The sequence below is a fragment of the Nyctibius grandis genome, chromosome 2 (assembly GCF_013368605.1).
Source record: "Nyctibius grandis isolate bNycGra1 chromosome 2, bNycGra1.pri, whole genome shotgun sequence".
In the NCBI taxonomy this organism is placed as follows: Eukaryota; Metazoa; Chordata; class Aves; order Nyctibiiformes; family Nyctibiidae; genus Nyctibius; species Nyctibius grandis.
The window spans coordinates 52,608,703-52,625,461 of record NC_090659.1 but is presented as its reverse complement, the minus strand read 5'-3'; the positions used below and the strand labels follow the sequence as shown (position 1 = coordinate 52,625,461).

General features: G+C 42.3%; 1 protein-coding gene across 1 annotated transcript in view; it reads left to right on the top strand.

Annotated features, from left to right (window-relative positions):
* Positions 1-16,759, top strand: part of RFX8 (regulatory factor X8) — a 32,714-nt gene that overhangs the window by 8,854 nt on the left and 7,101 nt on the right. Inside the window, exons 5-10 of the mRNA XM_068395297.1 lie at positions 6,153-6,285; positions 6,364-6,441; positions 7,153-7,266; positions 7,915-8,065; positions 9,472-9,530; positions 15,732-15,888. Of these exons, the coding sequence (XP_068251398.1) occupies positions 6,153-6,285; positions 6,364-6,441; positions 7,153-7,266; positions 7,915-8,065; positions 9,472-9,530; positions 15,732-15,888 (692 nt within the window). The remainder of the gene's footprint in view (positions 1-6,152; positions 6,286-6,363; positions 6,442-7,152; positions 7,267-7,914; positions 8,066-9,471; positions 9,531-15,731; positions 15,889-16,759) is intronic.

The following is a 16,759-nucleotide window of genomic DNA, read 5'->3' as shown; positions in this document are numbered from 1 at the left end:
GTATTGAAACTCTAAATGGGAGCTCAAATAAATATATTGACAATTGCTGCATGACATTGTAGCACCTTCCTTATTAAGCAGTAGGCTGAAGAGACAGGTATTAGAGTATAAATGACTGCACTGTTTTGAAGAGTGCTACAAGCAATCATGTTATCTGGGGTTTTTTTACTACTTGAAATGATGAGGCATATTACTTTGAAAATACTTCCTTCACTTTGTTTTAAAATTTCAGATTTGAAAATCACCTCTTGTAAGGGAACACCAATGAGAAAATGTATAAGATGAGTATAAATTGATCGCAAAAATTAAAAGTCTGAAAATAATTGATGAATGTGAGATACTTTGGCAGAGTCAACTGTAGACATGAGCATGCTGCCATTGTAGGCAGGCGAGGGAGAGTTCGCATAGTTAAGCTCATGGTTGAGATAAACAAACCACAGGCTTGTGTTTCTCCCCGGAAAAAAAGGAAGGGAAATGCTGCCACCCCTTAGCAGTTTTACACTCCTTTTAAGTGTACAGAAGAAAAATAGGGGCAGCCAATGGCTTGGACTTTGGAGACCAGGCTCATATCCTCACTCTCTTACAGACTTGTACATGACTTTGATGTGGATAAATCCTGTACTTTAGTTTCCATTCTTTAACATGGAGATACAGCATTTTTCTATAGCATGAATATTAGAGGGATACAAGTCAGCCTGTTAAGCACACAGCTGTTCTGGTGATGATGAAAGCTGTTCAGTGTCTGTGATATTTTACATGATAGTTACTTAATTGAATGCATGCTCTGTGAGAGAATGGAAAAATTATACCCATAGGACTGTTGCCTTCCTCCACGGGTTTTACAGTAATGTTACAGAAGTCCATAGAGTGATGACAGCAAAGAATGGGACAGGGCAGAGGATCAGGTTCTGCAGATGATCAAGTGGCAATCAGTTGTTGTGAGACTAAACAAATTATTCATAGGCAACTCGAGGTCCACTTCCCTTAAGACCTTTTCTGAAGTGATATCCCTCATTAACCATGCACCCAGTATAACCAGAACAGGCCTAAGATTTGACATCCGTAACGAGGAAGGATCCTGGGCCACTGTTCAAGGAACATTGCAGGTCTCTGGCTGAGTCTCTGCTGGTCTGTCTTCTTCAGGGAAAGAAAGATGTTTCCCTGCAGTGTAGCTTGAAAATAGCGATCTCACTGGGCATAGTAGGAGAGCTGCTAGTTCTGGTTATAGAAGAGATGAGAGAGAGAACGGAACAATTTGAATTGTTGCTCTTTTTCCTCCCGGCGTAGAAACATGCTGAAAAATTACAAAAAGTAGGAGGAACCAAAGCAGCAATGTTGGCTAAGTCCAGGCCAGGGGCAGAAACAAAGCCTTTAGTCACTGCAAGGAGCCAGAAGCATCACGTATGCCAGCATCGCTTGTGTCCTTGGCGTCCCTCATGGAAACGAGCCATGTTCCCTGACCAGCTGGGGAACACACTATATCCTATGCTTAACCATAGGGGAGCCGCTGTACTGGCTGCAGGCCTCCCTCTCCTTCTCTGACCAGCTGCCAGAGGTGCCTGCCTGGACACCTACTCCTAAAAAACCTGTATTTCATTTGATCAAACCAAGGAAAAGGAAGCTGACATAACCATCTATCTAGTGATCTTGATATAGTTTCTTGGGATAACTTTTCAGATTTGAAAAAAATCAAAATATAAAGATCATATTCAGACAAAGATCATCTTTCTAGTTGCAATAGACAAGTCTCTTAACTACAAAATGATCTTGTCTGATGCTTCCTTCATTGAAAACAGTTCTAGGAAGTCACTAAGCTGATGCGTGAAGCCCAACAGCTGGAATTAGAACAGCTTCCACTCTAAATGCAGCCACACGTCCCTGTCCCAAGCCAATGTGCACACCCGCAACACCTGGATAGCCAGGTGCCACAATTACTTCTTGGGTCTGTTAAAGGACAGCAGGAAAAAAAAGGAGAGAAAGAAGTAAAAAAGCACAAAACACAGCCAGAGATGCATGAATAGCGTGATTTAAAAAAAATTAAGCCACATACAAAATAAGCAGCAGCTTCAACCAAGTAAGTGAGTTTGTTTCCATCTGTATTGAGTTTTGTACATTCTCTGCAAATAAATAGGAAACATCAAGGAAATATCTCATCTTTACTGTCCTCTCAGTGAGTTCAGTAATTTTTGAAATTAGAATTAATTTTTCATGATCCAATGAAGCTGATAAAACCAGCAATGGCAAATTCTAGATTTTTTTTTATTAGAAAATTGAAATTTAGAACAAGAGTAATGAAAACTTGAAGACTTTTCTACCTGCAATAACTATCGCTCCCTCCCATGCCTGAATAGAGTACAACATGCAGATGCTTTTTCTGTTGCATCTTCCTGAGGGGAAGGTGGAGCCGGGAGCCCAGTTGAGAGAACAAGATGTCCACCCAACCTGCGGGCTGGTGAAGAAAGGGATGGTTTCAAAACTATGATCCACTGTCTCCAATTACTGAAAAGAATATTTCTTGACCATATGAGATAGTCAGCAACTGACATGGTGATGGGAGTGAGGAACTGGGCCTGTGAAGGGTCTGGCAGGTTGGGAGCGTTTCTTGTTGGTGTCATAGAAATGGCAGTATGATTATAACAGTTTGACTATGACTACAAAGAAGGCATTTGCCTTTTGATAGTCAGCGGGGCCTCAGAAGTGTCAGTTGGCTGGGCTGGAACATGTTCACACAAGGAGTGATGAGGATGCTCTTATACAGCACCCGTGAGTTGGTTCATTTAGAAATCATGGATTTTTTGAAGATATGCGTACCACAGCTCCGATGATGCTATGAAAGCAGTGTAAATAAACACAACTGTACCCAATGAGGTCTCCAAATGTATCACGAAAATTTAAGGGAATATGATATTTACTGATTTGCATTAGAACAGGGTGCCCTCTAGGAATGGGAGCTTGGAGGATGAGCTCTCCCTAAAATGATACTTGCTCTGGCAGATCAAGGAGGCTTGGAGTATGGCAGTGTTAAAAAATGCCAGCGAATTTTGGCTTCGTAAGAGTTACTTCATGATTCTAGTAATAGGGAAGGTTTGGGCTTCTGACTTTCTAGTGAAGCAAACCCACCATTTCTTAATAAAAAAAATCTGATATGATTCTAGCAAATTAGCTTTTCTAATGTCAGTGTAATCTGACAGTCAACAGCACGCACATTACCACCCTCCCTCTTTTCATTTTTCCTTTGTGCTTTCCGTTCAGCTTCTCTGTTAGTCTTTTCAGCATCCCCACTATTGTATTTCCCATTTTAGCTCTAGTTCCCACCCCATAGCATCATCCAAACTCTGCAGGTGACATACTGAAACTCCTTGTGATTTTGCTGTCACCCATTTTCCCCTTCTCCCACCCACCTCTTGGTTTGTGTGTCCTGTCTTTACCCAGGCACCACTCTCCCCAGGAAGCGAGCAGCTCTGCCTGGCAGCTGAGCACCACTGACTGGCAGCCGAGCACCTCTGCCTGGCAGCCGAGCACCTCTGCGAGCACCAGGTGAGTCCCAACCACCTTTGCTAACAGTGGAAGCACATAGATATTAGCTTTCCATAGGTATTTGCACTTAAACATCACCAAGCTCCTGGCTGGCTGCTGGGGCATAGGAGGGGACCCACGCATCACCCCTTCTCGCACCTCGCCATCCCCGCATGGGGGGGAGCGGGGAGCCAGCCTTCCGGGGGAGCCAGCCCGCTGGAGGAGAGTGATGCTGATACGTGTTGCCATAGTAGCAGCAGCAGAAGATACAGCTGGCCGCCTTCTCGGGGAGAGCAGGAGCTGGAAAATATTTATTAATTTGGTTTCACAGGATTTAGAAATCTGCAGGAAGGACCCATTTGAAAGAAGCGTTATGAAACCTCTCTACTTACACATTCTTCCGTTTGCTCAGCCACCAACTCTAAAATGTCTGGGAGAAAGAGTCAATGGCATTACCAAACATACACAACATGAATGCTGTGCCCTGTCTTGGGCAGCCCATTTGGTTGTTTCGCTGGAGCACTGCCTTCATGGCAGAGAATAGTGGCAGAGGGAAAGGTAATTTTTCAGGCGGCAAGGGTCAGTCCTGAGAAGAGCAGAGAAGCGAGAGGAGACATTTTCAGTGGCTTGAGCTTCCAAACAGATAAGCTGTTACATTTTGTCCTCTGTCCCTTCAGGACGTGTGGTGGTACCCTGGTTTATAATACATCACAGGAGTGAAACCCAGCAGCCAGGATCTGATTAGATATAGCCTGAGTGTTGGCAGTCACCAGTGGAAGCACTTTTTCTACAAAGCCCCTGCCTGTCACCCTTCAAAACAGCCGAGTCCAAAAGGACCCCGGAGTTTGATATGCCTTCACAGACAGCGAGCAGTTGTCAGCAGCAGATGGGGGCTTGACTGGAGGTATCCAACTCTCGCAGCAAGTCCCTTTTACTAGCAACATTGCCTCTCCCTCCTGGCGGATTAGCCTCAGCAAAACAGGAAGGGAGAGAGATAGGAGATTGTAAAGAGAGAAAGCAGCCTATTGTGCCTGTGTCCCCGGCTTTTCAGCCAAAAAGCCAGTGGTCGAGCCTTTGCAGGTCAAGGTGAATTTTGAACATGTGGAGCATCACAGCAGCCTTGCAAAGTAAATAGGGGAAACAAAGCCAGAAACAAAATGCCACCTAAACTGATATAGGGTGCAGAAAATAGAATTACTGTGAAATCAAAGCACAAGTATGATTATGCTTTCATTATTTGCACGTTTACAATTATTATTATTATCATTCCAAATGAATTGCAACTACAAATACAAACCCACGATTTTGGTGCAAGAAGTTGGAAGACATTGCACTGTTAAATGGCTAATACCTTGCTGTCTTTATAGTGAATGCTTCAGTTTTATCTTAAAATTAAGAAATTGGTCTTCAGACTTGTTAGAAAATCATGGGGCTGCTGAATGACAGGGATTTGTTTCCCAAACACAATGCTACAACCTAGTGCACTCTATCCAGCTAGAGCTGATTTTCTTACTAAATACAGAATAAATTGATGAGTTTTTTAAAGGTTTTTTTTCTGTTGTATATTTTACCACAGTGGAAGCTCCTGCAGTTATGGAGGTGCAGCTGGTTACGAGAGCAATAGCCAATTTCAACCAACAGTGAGTTTTGGATACATTAGACTTATAACAAAATGTCTATTTCTGTGTTTAATTAGAATGGCTATACAATCTGTTCTGATGAAATACAGGTAACCCATCATCTTCTTCAAAACAATGTTTGTCTGCATAATCTCACTAAATGCTTACTTCCCCCACTCCTATTTCTCCTGGTAGCCAAATATTTCTGTTGTCTTAATGTTGGCTCAAATAATTTTATCTGTGCTGAGAGTGGAAATTGTGGCTGACAGCCCAGGTTTGGAATATTAGGGGAGTTAGTGGGGCACAGCCTGCCTTGTCTGAGGCCCAGGGTAACAGACCCTCATGCTGCTGAGCCGGTGTCTTTTCAATGCGCTCAGAGTTTATTGGCATGATAAGTATTTAAACACTAGGAAACAAACAAGAGAAAAGAGCGCAACCCCTGCTCACCGAAAAAGGCAGACGTTGTCCCATAAGCGTGCTGTCATGGGACGGCTTGACACCGGGGTTGTTGGAAGCCAGCCAGCCAAGCATGAGCAACAAACTTATGTGGACCAAAGTGAGGAACAAAGGGAAGACTGGATGTCTGTCTTATTTTTAATGGAGCGCTCGGGTGCAGCAATGAGTGCTCTGAAGTGGATGTAATGACAGCTGATGAGAAATGTGCTGTCATCCCAACAGCCGAGCCGACTATCTGCAGCCTTATTTAGAAGGTTACAACTGTGAGATGAGTGCTATAGAAAATATATGTGAAAGATATGTATGGCATTAAATATTCACTGGTTTTGAAAAGAAATTCATGTACTGTTTGGGATTTAAATATTTAGTCGGCCATGCTTGTTTTTTTCATCCACCTCTACTTTCTAAAAAAAAGGACAAGCATTCCTCTGAAGAAATACATCTTATTAAAAACTCATGTTATACAATTTCAAGCAAGTACTTAATACCTTTAATAGAACTGACAAGATAATTGTGGTCCCTTTTTTTTTTTTTCCAAAATAAATTCTGATGCATTGCGAGCAAGAATTTGTACTGTTCTTCATCTGTCATTTATCTGAAGACTGAACAGGAGACATTTCAGTACCCTTGGCCTGAATTCAGCAGATTCTATATTCGGGAGGAAGAGCTAGGGAACAAATACCCCTCCGAAATGGTACGTTCAAGTATTCGATAATCAAGCGAGTTAGCTCTTTGCCTGTGAGATCTTTTTGTACCCTCTTTTTGGTCACAGGTTGCACTGCTTGCCAATGAGTACCGCAGCCATTGTCAAGATATTTTACATATGGTGAGAATGAGCGAGCTTGACAAGGTATGCCTTTGCTTTAATAACACTTGTTCTGACGACAGCAAACAACTCTATGAGTAAAATTGTTCCTGTGTAGCTTACTTACTCAATGGTTTGGTCTAAGGTAAATGACCATTTATAGACAAAAGGAGCATTCAGTCAAATAATTCGGGAATTCTTAACTAACACAACATGCCCCGAGAATCTGAGTTTGTAGGCATATCCTGAGCACTCACAGAATCATAGAATTGTTTTAGTTGGAAAGGACCTTTAAGCTCATCAAGTCCAACCATTAACCTAACTCTACCAAGTCCACCACTAAACCATATCCCTAAGCACCACATCTACACGTGTTTTAAATACTTCCAGGGATGGTGACTACACCACTTCCTTGGGCAGCCTGTTTCAATGCTTGATAACACTCCTGGCACATCAACAGGTCTGAGCCCAGCACAAAACACAAGGCCATGGATACATATCTTTCATTATACCCACATATCCATGGCACAATTCTTTGTTTCTCTCCTCTTTCTTATGCTGCCTTGCAAGGTTCAGCTTGTTGCCCAAGGATGCTTCCACTTATGCTGGAGCCTGGCCAGGATGGGGCCAGGCAAAGAGCCCAGCTCCACGGTCATTCTTTTGCTTCAGGGCTTACGTGTGTTGTTTTACTGAATTACTCTTAATATTTCAGAAGTGTAAAATCAGTTGAAATTCATAAAGGACTTTGTGCGACAGGTGGAAGAGTGTATCACGTCATTCTGGAGGTCTCTGCAGCCTGAAAATATAGCACTGATGTCCTCGCCAGATGTATGCCAGCTGTTCAACAGCTATGATAGGCAGCTATTCAAGGTACTGTAGACACACTTGTTTGTTGTAATTATGTTATTATGTGTTTGTGTCTTTTTGGTAGCTCTACCTGAGAAGGGCCAGCTGTTTCTTGTGTGCTGTACAATGGGATTTTCATTAGTACTTCAAGTCTGTTCCTTTGGCTTCTTCTGATACAGCACAGTATGGATTTTGGAAGGAACCAGTGGAATTCAAGATAACTTCCATTTTGCTGCTATATATTCCTTTGAAAGTCCCTAATATCAATGGAGTATGCTGTTATAAATGTGTCTGTGGTTCTGGCATGAGGTTATGTGACTGAAATTTTGACTGATAACTGTTTTCCGAATTATGAGAGGTATTTTTCCTTTGAGAACACTACTGCATTTCTCGGTGACATTCCACATAGAAATATGCAGTTTTCTGATCAAAATAATTTGCTTCTTATTTACAGCAGGTGATTAAGTAGTGTCTAGTAATTAATTCACGAAACAACGTTTATTGTAAGGATCTTCCTTCTGCTAATAAATGTAGCTTAGCTATTGCTTAATTGGAAGAAGAAAACCGGCTTCTTTACATTTACATTTAAACTATCAATACAATTTTGTTTCAAGCTGCTATAAATATCTGTAGTACCCCAGTCATGTGCAGGTCCATGAATTTGTATTCTAGGAAATTGAGAACATCCTACTGCACGATTTCCTGGAGGAGGTGCCTGTGCAACACATAACATCAATCAGATTGTTCAGTACTAATATTGAACTTTGGCTCCTTAATGCTTTGGAAGGCTTTCCATTACCACTCCTCACATCCAAATCTAAAGGTATGTTTGAGTAATAGAGAGATTTTCATAAAATGCTCTTTGCTTAAACTGCAGAGAAGATTGTGTTACAAGACTCTTACAGAAATTATTTTAAAAACTCCTTTAGCTGATGTAACTTCGATCCTAGTGAGGACTGAAGTTAGTTGGGATACAGTTAAAAATAAATTGTCTCAGATAATGTGTGAGAACAAATTTAAGCCAAAATTATTCCCTATTCATGGTAAATTAAAGTGTACTTGAATCTTTTTAAAGATGTCTCTTGCCGTGATCACTTTGGCTGTGTAGATGACTGAATAATAAGCAGTCTGCCCTCTGAAATTTAGGTAGTGTTCTGTTTCTGTACCTTGCAAGTGGTTTTATGCAGATAATTAACAGCTATAGCGCAGTTAATATAAACGGAAAAAAAGCCATAGTCCCACAGGGAAACTATTACTCTGTCATTAGAGGAGGATTTGAATGTGTGTGTTTGTAGGTATGTACGTACATACATACATATATTTACATATGATGTTGAAGATTCTTACTAAAACATGATGTTGCTTAGCTGCTCATTGAGTGAAGACCAACTCCTCAGTGGCAAAGCAGAGCTCTTGTGTAGACAAAAGATTGTGTTAGCATTCATATGCTCAATGAAGACTTGCAGACAGTCTTAATTCTGGCATTTCTTACATTTGAATGCTTGACAGAGCAAACTTAGTAATGTGTTTTTAACATGTGTGTGCATGGAAGTATATGTAATCAATTAGCTGCAAGCCAGGATGTATATACATCCTGGTCTTTCTGGTTTGTACAAACTTCAGAGAAACAGAAATTTTCAGTTGAAAACCATTGCCTGTCTACAGAAGTTTGTAAGTTGCTTTGTATTTGATTTTCCTGTAACTAAGAATCAGTTATTTTATAATTTATTCTTAAAAAGGATATTCTTGGACCATGCTTGTCATAATTACAACACATTATAAACAGGAGAAAATAGAATCAAAGAAACCAACTCCTATTAACAGTGCTGCAGAATTATAGATGCATAAAGGTGGAAATGCAAACCCTCTAAACAAAATATAGGAGGTTTAGAATTAACATTGCTTTCTTTCACCTTAAACCATACATGTAAAAGAGTATTAGTCTTGATTAAGAAGTATTTAATGTAAAAAATATTGGAAGTATTTTTCCTGTATGTCATGGGTTAACAGATTTGCAGTGAAGTAAGACCTGGGCAGCTTCTGCTTGCAAGCTTTAAACTGCGAGGATCCCCAGCCTGTAATGCTGGCTCAGTGCCCCCAGTGTGCCCTCCACTGGCCTGTTGCTCCCCTAGGGATCTACTTTCTAACTTAAAAGATCTGTCTTCGTTAAAGGCTGTTAGACTGTAAAATATTAATGATATGAAACATCTGCCTTTTCTTCTTTAACAGAAGTTACAGTGTTTATAAAAAGACTCAGGAGAAAGACAGACCTTTCTAGCATGGCCAAGGTATGTTCCAGAATCTGTGAAACAAAAAAGCTGGGCATCTCATTCATTCAAGCAGTTTGAACTATTTATGAGATGCTCCATTGTAGGACAACAGCAGCAGCACAGGTGTTCTTTGCTGTATACTGACCATGGTCCAAATCATGCTCAGTCTCCTCCTAACCATCTCTTCCCACACCGTAAGTATGCTGAGGGGGCTTTTTCCTCCCTTTGGATTCTGTGAAAGCCTCTGAGATATGGTCAATAGTCCTCTATGGAGAGGAGAACATGGTAGCTGGAAGGATCAGATGACAGTTTCCAGTATCTTCACCCAGCCGTGCAAAAGTCAATCAGATAGAACATGCTGGAGTTACTCTAAAATCAGTTTTACGTAGCATCCTGACCACTCTCTGATTGCTACAGCAGCCTGCACAAGGGAAATCACTAATATGCCAGTTGCAGAGAGGCTGTGTGGTCAGGGAGCAGGGTGTGAGGTCTATATGGGCACAAGACCCTCACCTTTTTCATGTATCCCAGGTATCAGCTGGCAAAATCTTCTCCATCCTCTGACCAGACAGTGTTGGAAGGAGTGCTGCAGGGAAGCATGCTCTGAACTTTCCTCCTCAGGGTCATCACTCAGACTGGCTTTTCTCCTTGTGAAGAAAGAGACAAAAATCTCTCTAACAATTAATATCTCTGCCTGCTTTTTGCTCTACAGTCTCGTTCTTCTCAGCTACAGGGACAAAGGAAATGCATCCAGGAGCTGCATTTTTTAACCCTTTGAACACTGCAAAGTAAATTGCTTCATTAGCCTGTACTTATTCAGTGCTGCATTATTGTGAGGGGCTGTACCCTCCCTGCAGCCTTCCTTCCATTGGTGTCCTTGGATCCTTCCAAAACTTCTGAGGTTGTCCAGGCGACAACAGAAGGATAGGTCACGAATGGGGAAGAAAGCAGAAGAGAATAGGTGGTATATTGTCTCCTCTTCTTCAAACAGCAATTACAAGATTATCCCGACATGCCACCTGGCTTAAATCATTACACCGTGTCCCCACAATAAAGGAGAGGAAGGAAGGGAACTGTTGGCCTCACGAATTGCATGGCAGCGTCACATTCTTCCTTAGTATATCACAGAATCACACAGAATCACAGAATGTTAGGGATTGGAAGGGACCTCGAAAGATCATCTAGTCCAATCCCCCTGCCGGGGCAGGATTGCCTAGACCATATCACACAGGAACGCATCCAGGCGGGTTTTGAATGTCTCCAGAGAAGGACACTCCACAACCTCTCTGGGCAGCCTGTTCCACTGTTCAGTCACCCTTACCGTAAAGAAGTTTTTCCTCATAATTAAGTGGAACCTCCGGTGTTCCAGCTTGCACCCATTGCCCCTTGTCCTGTCAAGGGATGTCACTGAGAAGAGCCTGGCTCCATCCTCATGACACTTGCCCTTTCCATATTTATAAACATTAATGAGGTCACCCCTCAGTCTCCTCTTCTCTAAGCTAAAGAGACCCAGCTCCCTCAGCCTCTCCTCATAAGGGAGATGTTCCACTCCCTTAATCATCTTCGTGGCTCTGCGCTGGACTCTCTCTAGCAGTTCCCTGTCCTTCTTGAACTGAGGGGCCCAGAACTGGACACAATATTCCAGATGCGGCCTCACCAGGGCAGAGTAGAGGGGGAGGAGAACCTCTCTTGACCTGCTGACCACACCCCTTCTAATACACCCCAGGATGCCATTGGCCTTCTTGGCCACAAGGGCACACTGCTGGCTCATGGTCATCCTGTTGTCCACTAGGACCCCCAGGTCCCTTTCCCCTACGCTGGTCTCCAACAGGTCTGTCCCCAACTTGTACTGGTACATGGGGTTGTTCTTGCCCAGATGCAGGACTCTACACTTGCCCTTGTTATATTTCATTACATTTCTCCCCGCCCAACTCTCCAGCCTGTCCAGGTCCCTCTGAATGGCTGCGCAGCCTTCCATTGTGTCAGCCACTCCTCCCAGTTTTGTGTCATCAGCGAACTTGCTGACAGCGCACTCTAATCCCTCATCCAAGTCATTAATGAATATATTGAATAGAACTGGTCCCAGTACCGACCCTTGTGGGACTCCGCTAGACACAGACCTCCAACTGGACTCTGTCCCATTGACCACCACTCTCTGGCTTCTTTTCTTCAGCCAGTTCACAATCCACCTCACTACCCGATCATCCAGACCACACTTCCTCAGTTTAGTTGCGAGGATGCTGTGGGAGACCGTGTCAAACGCTTTACTGAAATCGAGATAGATCACATCCACAGCTTTACCATCATCTATCCACCGGGTAACATCCTCATAAAAGGCTATCAAGTTGGTTAAGCATGACTTCCCGTTGGTGAAGCCATGCTGAGTGCCCCTAATGATCCCCCTATCCTTGATGTGCCTAGAGACAGCACCAAGAACAAGTTGTTCCATCACCTTTCCGGGGATGGAGGTGAGGCTGACCGGTCTATAGTTACCCAGGTCCTCCTTCTTGCCCTTTTTGAAGACTGGAGTGACATTTGCTTTCCTCCAGTCCTCAGGCACCTCTCCCGTTGCCCACGACTTAGCAAAGATGATGGAGAGTGGCCTAGCAATGACTTCCGCCAGCTCCCTCAGCACCCGCGGGTGCATCCCATCAGGGCCCATGGATTTATGGACGTCCAGATTGCTTAATTGGTCCCTGACCCAGCCCTCATCAACCAAGACAGATTCCTCCTCTATCCTGACTTCTTCTGAGGCCTCAGGGGTCCGGGGCTCCTCAGGACAGCCTCCAACAGTATAGACAGAGGCAAAGAAGGCATTCAGTAACTCCGCCTTCTTTTTATTCTCTGTCTCCAGGGCCCCCACCTCATTCATCAGTGGGCCTACATTGCCTCTAGTGTTGGCTTTACCTGCAATGTATTTGAAGAAGCCCTTTCTGTTGTCCTTGACCTCTCTTGCAAGGTTTAATTCCAAGGAGGCCTTAGCTTTCCTAGTTGCCTCCCTACATCCTCTGACAACAGACTTATATTCCTCCCAAGTGGCCAGCCCCTCCTTCCACGATCTGTACACCCTCTTCTTCCACTTGAGTTTGCCCAGCAGTTCCCTGGGCCTCTCTTCATGGGAAAACTCATCACCAGCAACACACAAAAGACACACCTCACTTTAAAAAAGTTTTAAAAAATCATAACAATGCACAAACATGCATAGGTGTGCTAACACAGGCAAAAGGTTGACTTCTGTGAGGTGCTGAGCACTCACAGTTCCCATTTACTGCAGCAGCCCTTGGAGATACTAAATACTCGAAAAGCTGAGCTTCATGTGCTTCTAAACAGTGCTGCTTATGTGTCGAAGGACATGATCCAGCAAGACTGCAAGTGCCAGCTATTCCCAGACATTTGCATTTGATTTGCGTACTCAGACTTTACAACTTTCTTGTGCTCGAGCCATGATGTCAAGGGCTGGTTGCAGCTTTTTGCTTCTTCCCTGCCTATTCCTAGCGTGCGGAAAAGCTGCAGAGAGTCAACGTCGAATTTACACCCTCAAGATTTCGTGCAAGAGAATTTCAGCTTACTTGGGGGGAATTCTCTAGCGGCAGCCTCTGGCTGCTCTACGTCCCCTTTACACCATTTAACCAGCACAAAGTGAACCTTGCAGACCTGAGAATCTGGGTCAGATCTACTCTTACAGCCAAGCACATTCTGAGTCTGGTTCTTGTTCATGACAACAAGCTCTTGGCACTGTTCTCACAAGCAAATGATATTTGCACCTTCTCTAGAGCCTCTTTAAAATACAAGGGAAGGGCAAAGGAGTTCCAGTGTACCTGATGATTAGTCCCATTGCAATTTAAAAACAATAGTTTCAGTAAGTGAAATTGTGTAAATCTTATAAATGAGCATCCCCATAGTCTTTCAGCGGTCACATAGCCTCTATTACAACTTCTGTTAGAGATCTTGCCAAAGCCATGGATACTGGGCTCCAGCAAAACAGTGTAGGAAAGACATACTGGCTAAAGATTCTCCTGCAAATGCATCCCCCTGTCCAACACACACCAGAAAATGGTTAGCTGAGCACAGCAGTTGTTTAAAATTTTCAGCTCGTGAGAAACATGCAGATGCTTCATGGAGAGGTGGACATCCCTCAGAAAGGACCACTGAGTGTTTTAGTCAGTCACCTGATCTTAGGCTGGTGTGGACTCGTATCCCGTTTGCCCTGGTCACCCTCATCAGATGCTCATGTGAAGTGGGTATGAGTAGAGCGAGTGATACCTCACTCCTCCTCCATTGTACTCTCCTGGCTTCCAGCAATCTGAGGTGAAGGTTCTATCCACATCTTGGTATTTAAATAGCTTGATTTTGGCATCCACAACATCTTGGGATAGTGAGTTCCAGGGTCTGATTATTTGTTGTGTGAAAAAAAACTTTCTTTTATTATTTTAAAATTTCTACCCTTCTTCATGCAATTCTCCCTGTAAACCTCCATCACATCCTTCCTCAGTTATTTCTATCCGAAGCTGAAGTTTTTCTCATCTTCTCACATAAGAGCCATTTGATATTTCTAATCATCCCTCTTAGTTTTCTCTGTCTAAAACACACCTGGAATTTCAACTAGAAACTGATGGTAAAAGCAGGTGAGAGTGCTCCTAATGAGAAGTACTACAGAGGAGCTGTGCAGCTGCAGCTTCTGAATGGTGTAACCACACTCTCCCTTGTAGAGTACTTGGCAATCATTTAGCCACCTGGTGAGAAAATAGGAACAATTTTGGCAGAGTCAGCATTCAAAGGAAAAAAAATAACTTTCCCCATCATGTGTAGATAAAGCAGGCTGACAGCTGCTACTACCTGGACATGCAGAAGTAATTAGAGCATAAAAAGGTGCAAATTCCCTGTGAGAAAGGAATGTGAATATGATGCTTGTCATTTCCTGGGGCTGATTCCTGCCTCTGGTAAGCTGTATTTAAGTGTTGTCAGAGCTGGCCCTCAGTCATTTAGAGAATTATATTTAGTACAGTGAAGTGCAATGGCTAAAGGGACCAGTTTAAAACACTGGGGCATGGAGTTGGGTGCTAGGAGCGTACTGAAGATACTGCCCCTGGTAGTTCCCAGCCTTTGGGTTGTGTGTTCTTGTTGCAAGTAGCAGCTCTTCTTCTGACGCTTTGTCTTTAACTTAGCTGAAGGAGATTACCGAGTGAGAATCAGAGTGCTTTTGGTATTTCAGTAAAGCTAGCAGAATGATGAAAAAGAAAAATTGCTAGATTGGGAATTATGTTTGTAAACAAATGGTCAGCTGCGTTCACTGCTGCTTGTGGGGTCATGGTAAGCACCGGGTGAATGGGATTTGTTAAAACGTTTATGAATCCTGAAGTTTTTCTGAATTTTACAAAAAAATATTTTTCTTCTGGAAGGCCCAACTGGACATGGATTATTCATATAAAAGCCCAAAATTCAACAAAGGCTTTAGGATCTTACTAATTTCAGTATGGAAGTGAGAGACTAAAAGTATGGATTAACAATTTTTAACAGATTCAGGTTTAATTTCCTTCACTGTTTTCATATTTTCATCAAGAATCTGAAGTAATACTGTGTGATACTAGCAATTAATTAAAAAAAAAATGAAGAGATGAGGCTCAAATATCAGGCTGAAAATTGTTTGCAATATCTGTGTGAGTAATACTCTTTGGGACAAATATGAAGCCAGATTCATTCACAAATTACTCATAAGCAGATAAATGGGATAAAATCCCAATTAATATTATTTTAACTAATACCATATTTCTAATGTTTTTTTTGCCTTCTCAAAGATTTGGGCAACTTGAGAAAACTTATCTTTGAATTTAATTGAAACATGTACTAAGGACAGGTAACATTGAGGGAAACTCGGCCCTGATACACCATTCCATGTTTTAGACAAAATACCGTGTCTAAATAACTAAAAATAACTATAATAACTCTAGGCAAAACCAATTGCCCAGGCAATTGCCCGGACGTCAAGCACGTCAGCCTTGTCTGCTCCATCACAGACAACACAGAGTATCATTGAAAAGAATATCTCCCAGAACAAAAAGCTCTTGAACAAAACTTAAGATTCATCTCCTTTGATTATTTTTTTTCCCCTCAATTTGGAGACTGGTTATATAAAGTCTAGTACTGAATAAGGGAAGTTTTCTGACTGAGTTAAGGGCTTGAGAAAATGAAAGGCATTAACTGTTTTCTTATTCTCTATAGACAATAAGAACACTCTTGAACAGCAACAGCAAACTCACTGTTCTGCTATCAGACTTGCATGCGGTCATCAGTCAGGGATTTCTGGATGTGCCTGGAAACCTCTTTCAAAATGAATTTAGGAATCCGGAGGAGCCGCAGTATGACACAGAAATCAAATGTAATATTTTTTTGCTGTAATTTGTCTATCCACTGAAGCTCTTTCTTGCCATTGTTAAAGCTCCAGCATTTCCTCTTGTTTATTCATGGCATCTGCCCTAATGGGAATTACAGTCTTGCCGTAACCCGAAGTACTGGAAAAGAGCCAATAAAAATGAGAATGCAGCATGTAATATTATCCTTTTAACTTTAAATGTTAAGAATGAAAGGCTTTCCATTCTGACTGTCTCTTAAAGCTCACTGTTTGTGTTACTAAATGATGTATCTTCTAGAAGAAGGTTGACAAACAGGGATATTTATTAATTTTTTATTGTTTTCTTTGACAAAAAGAAGTTTCCAAGAGTTGCATTTCTCATTTTCCTCTGTTATTAATCAAAGTACACAAAATGATTTCTTGGGGCCAGATTTTAAAATATTGTATGCTGAACTGGACAAGGACTATTGGCCTTTCAGCTCTTGTGTCCTTTCGCTGTACTGCAGCCTGTGGGATCAATGTGCTGCTGTAAACAATAAAATACACAGTTTGCATGCAAGCCATGACATAATGCATTTGCCAGCTTAATGGAAAAGGATGGGAACATAATGGCAAGTGAATTTTTAGATTAATGGGCTGCCATTTAAATTATTAGCAAGAGATGGGCAAGTTGGATGAGGCTGTGCACAGAACTGAGGGGGGAAACCTCAGCTCTTTGTTCTTGGTCTGCCACCGACTCGCTCGCTGAAAAGGGATGCGCGGCAGCCTTTCCGTGACTGCTTTCAGTAGGAATAATAATTTGCCTTCTTCATAGAACCATCAGGAGAACCATTTAAATATTTATAGATGGCTTAAAATCAAAAACTCTGCGCAGAATGCTTTTGTTACATTTGCTCGT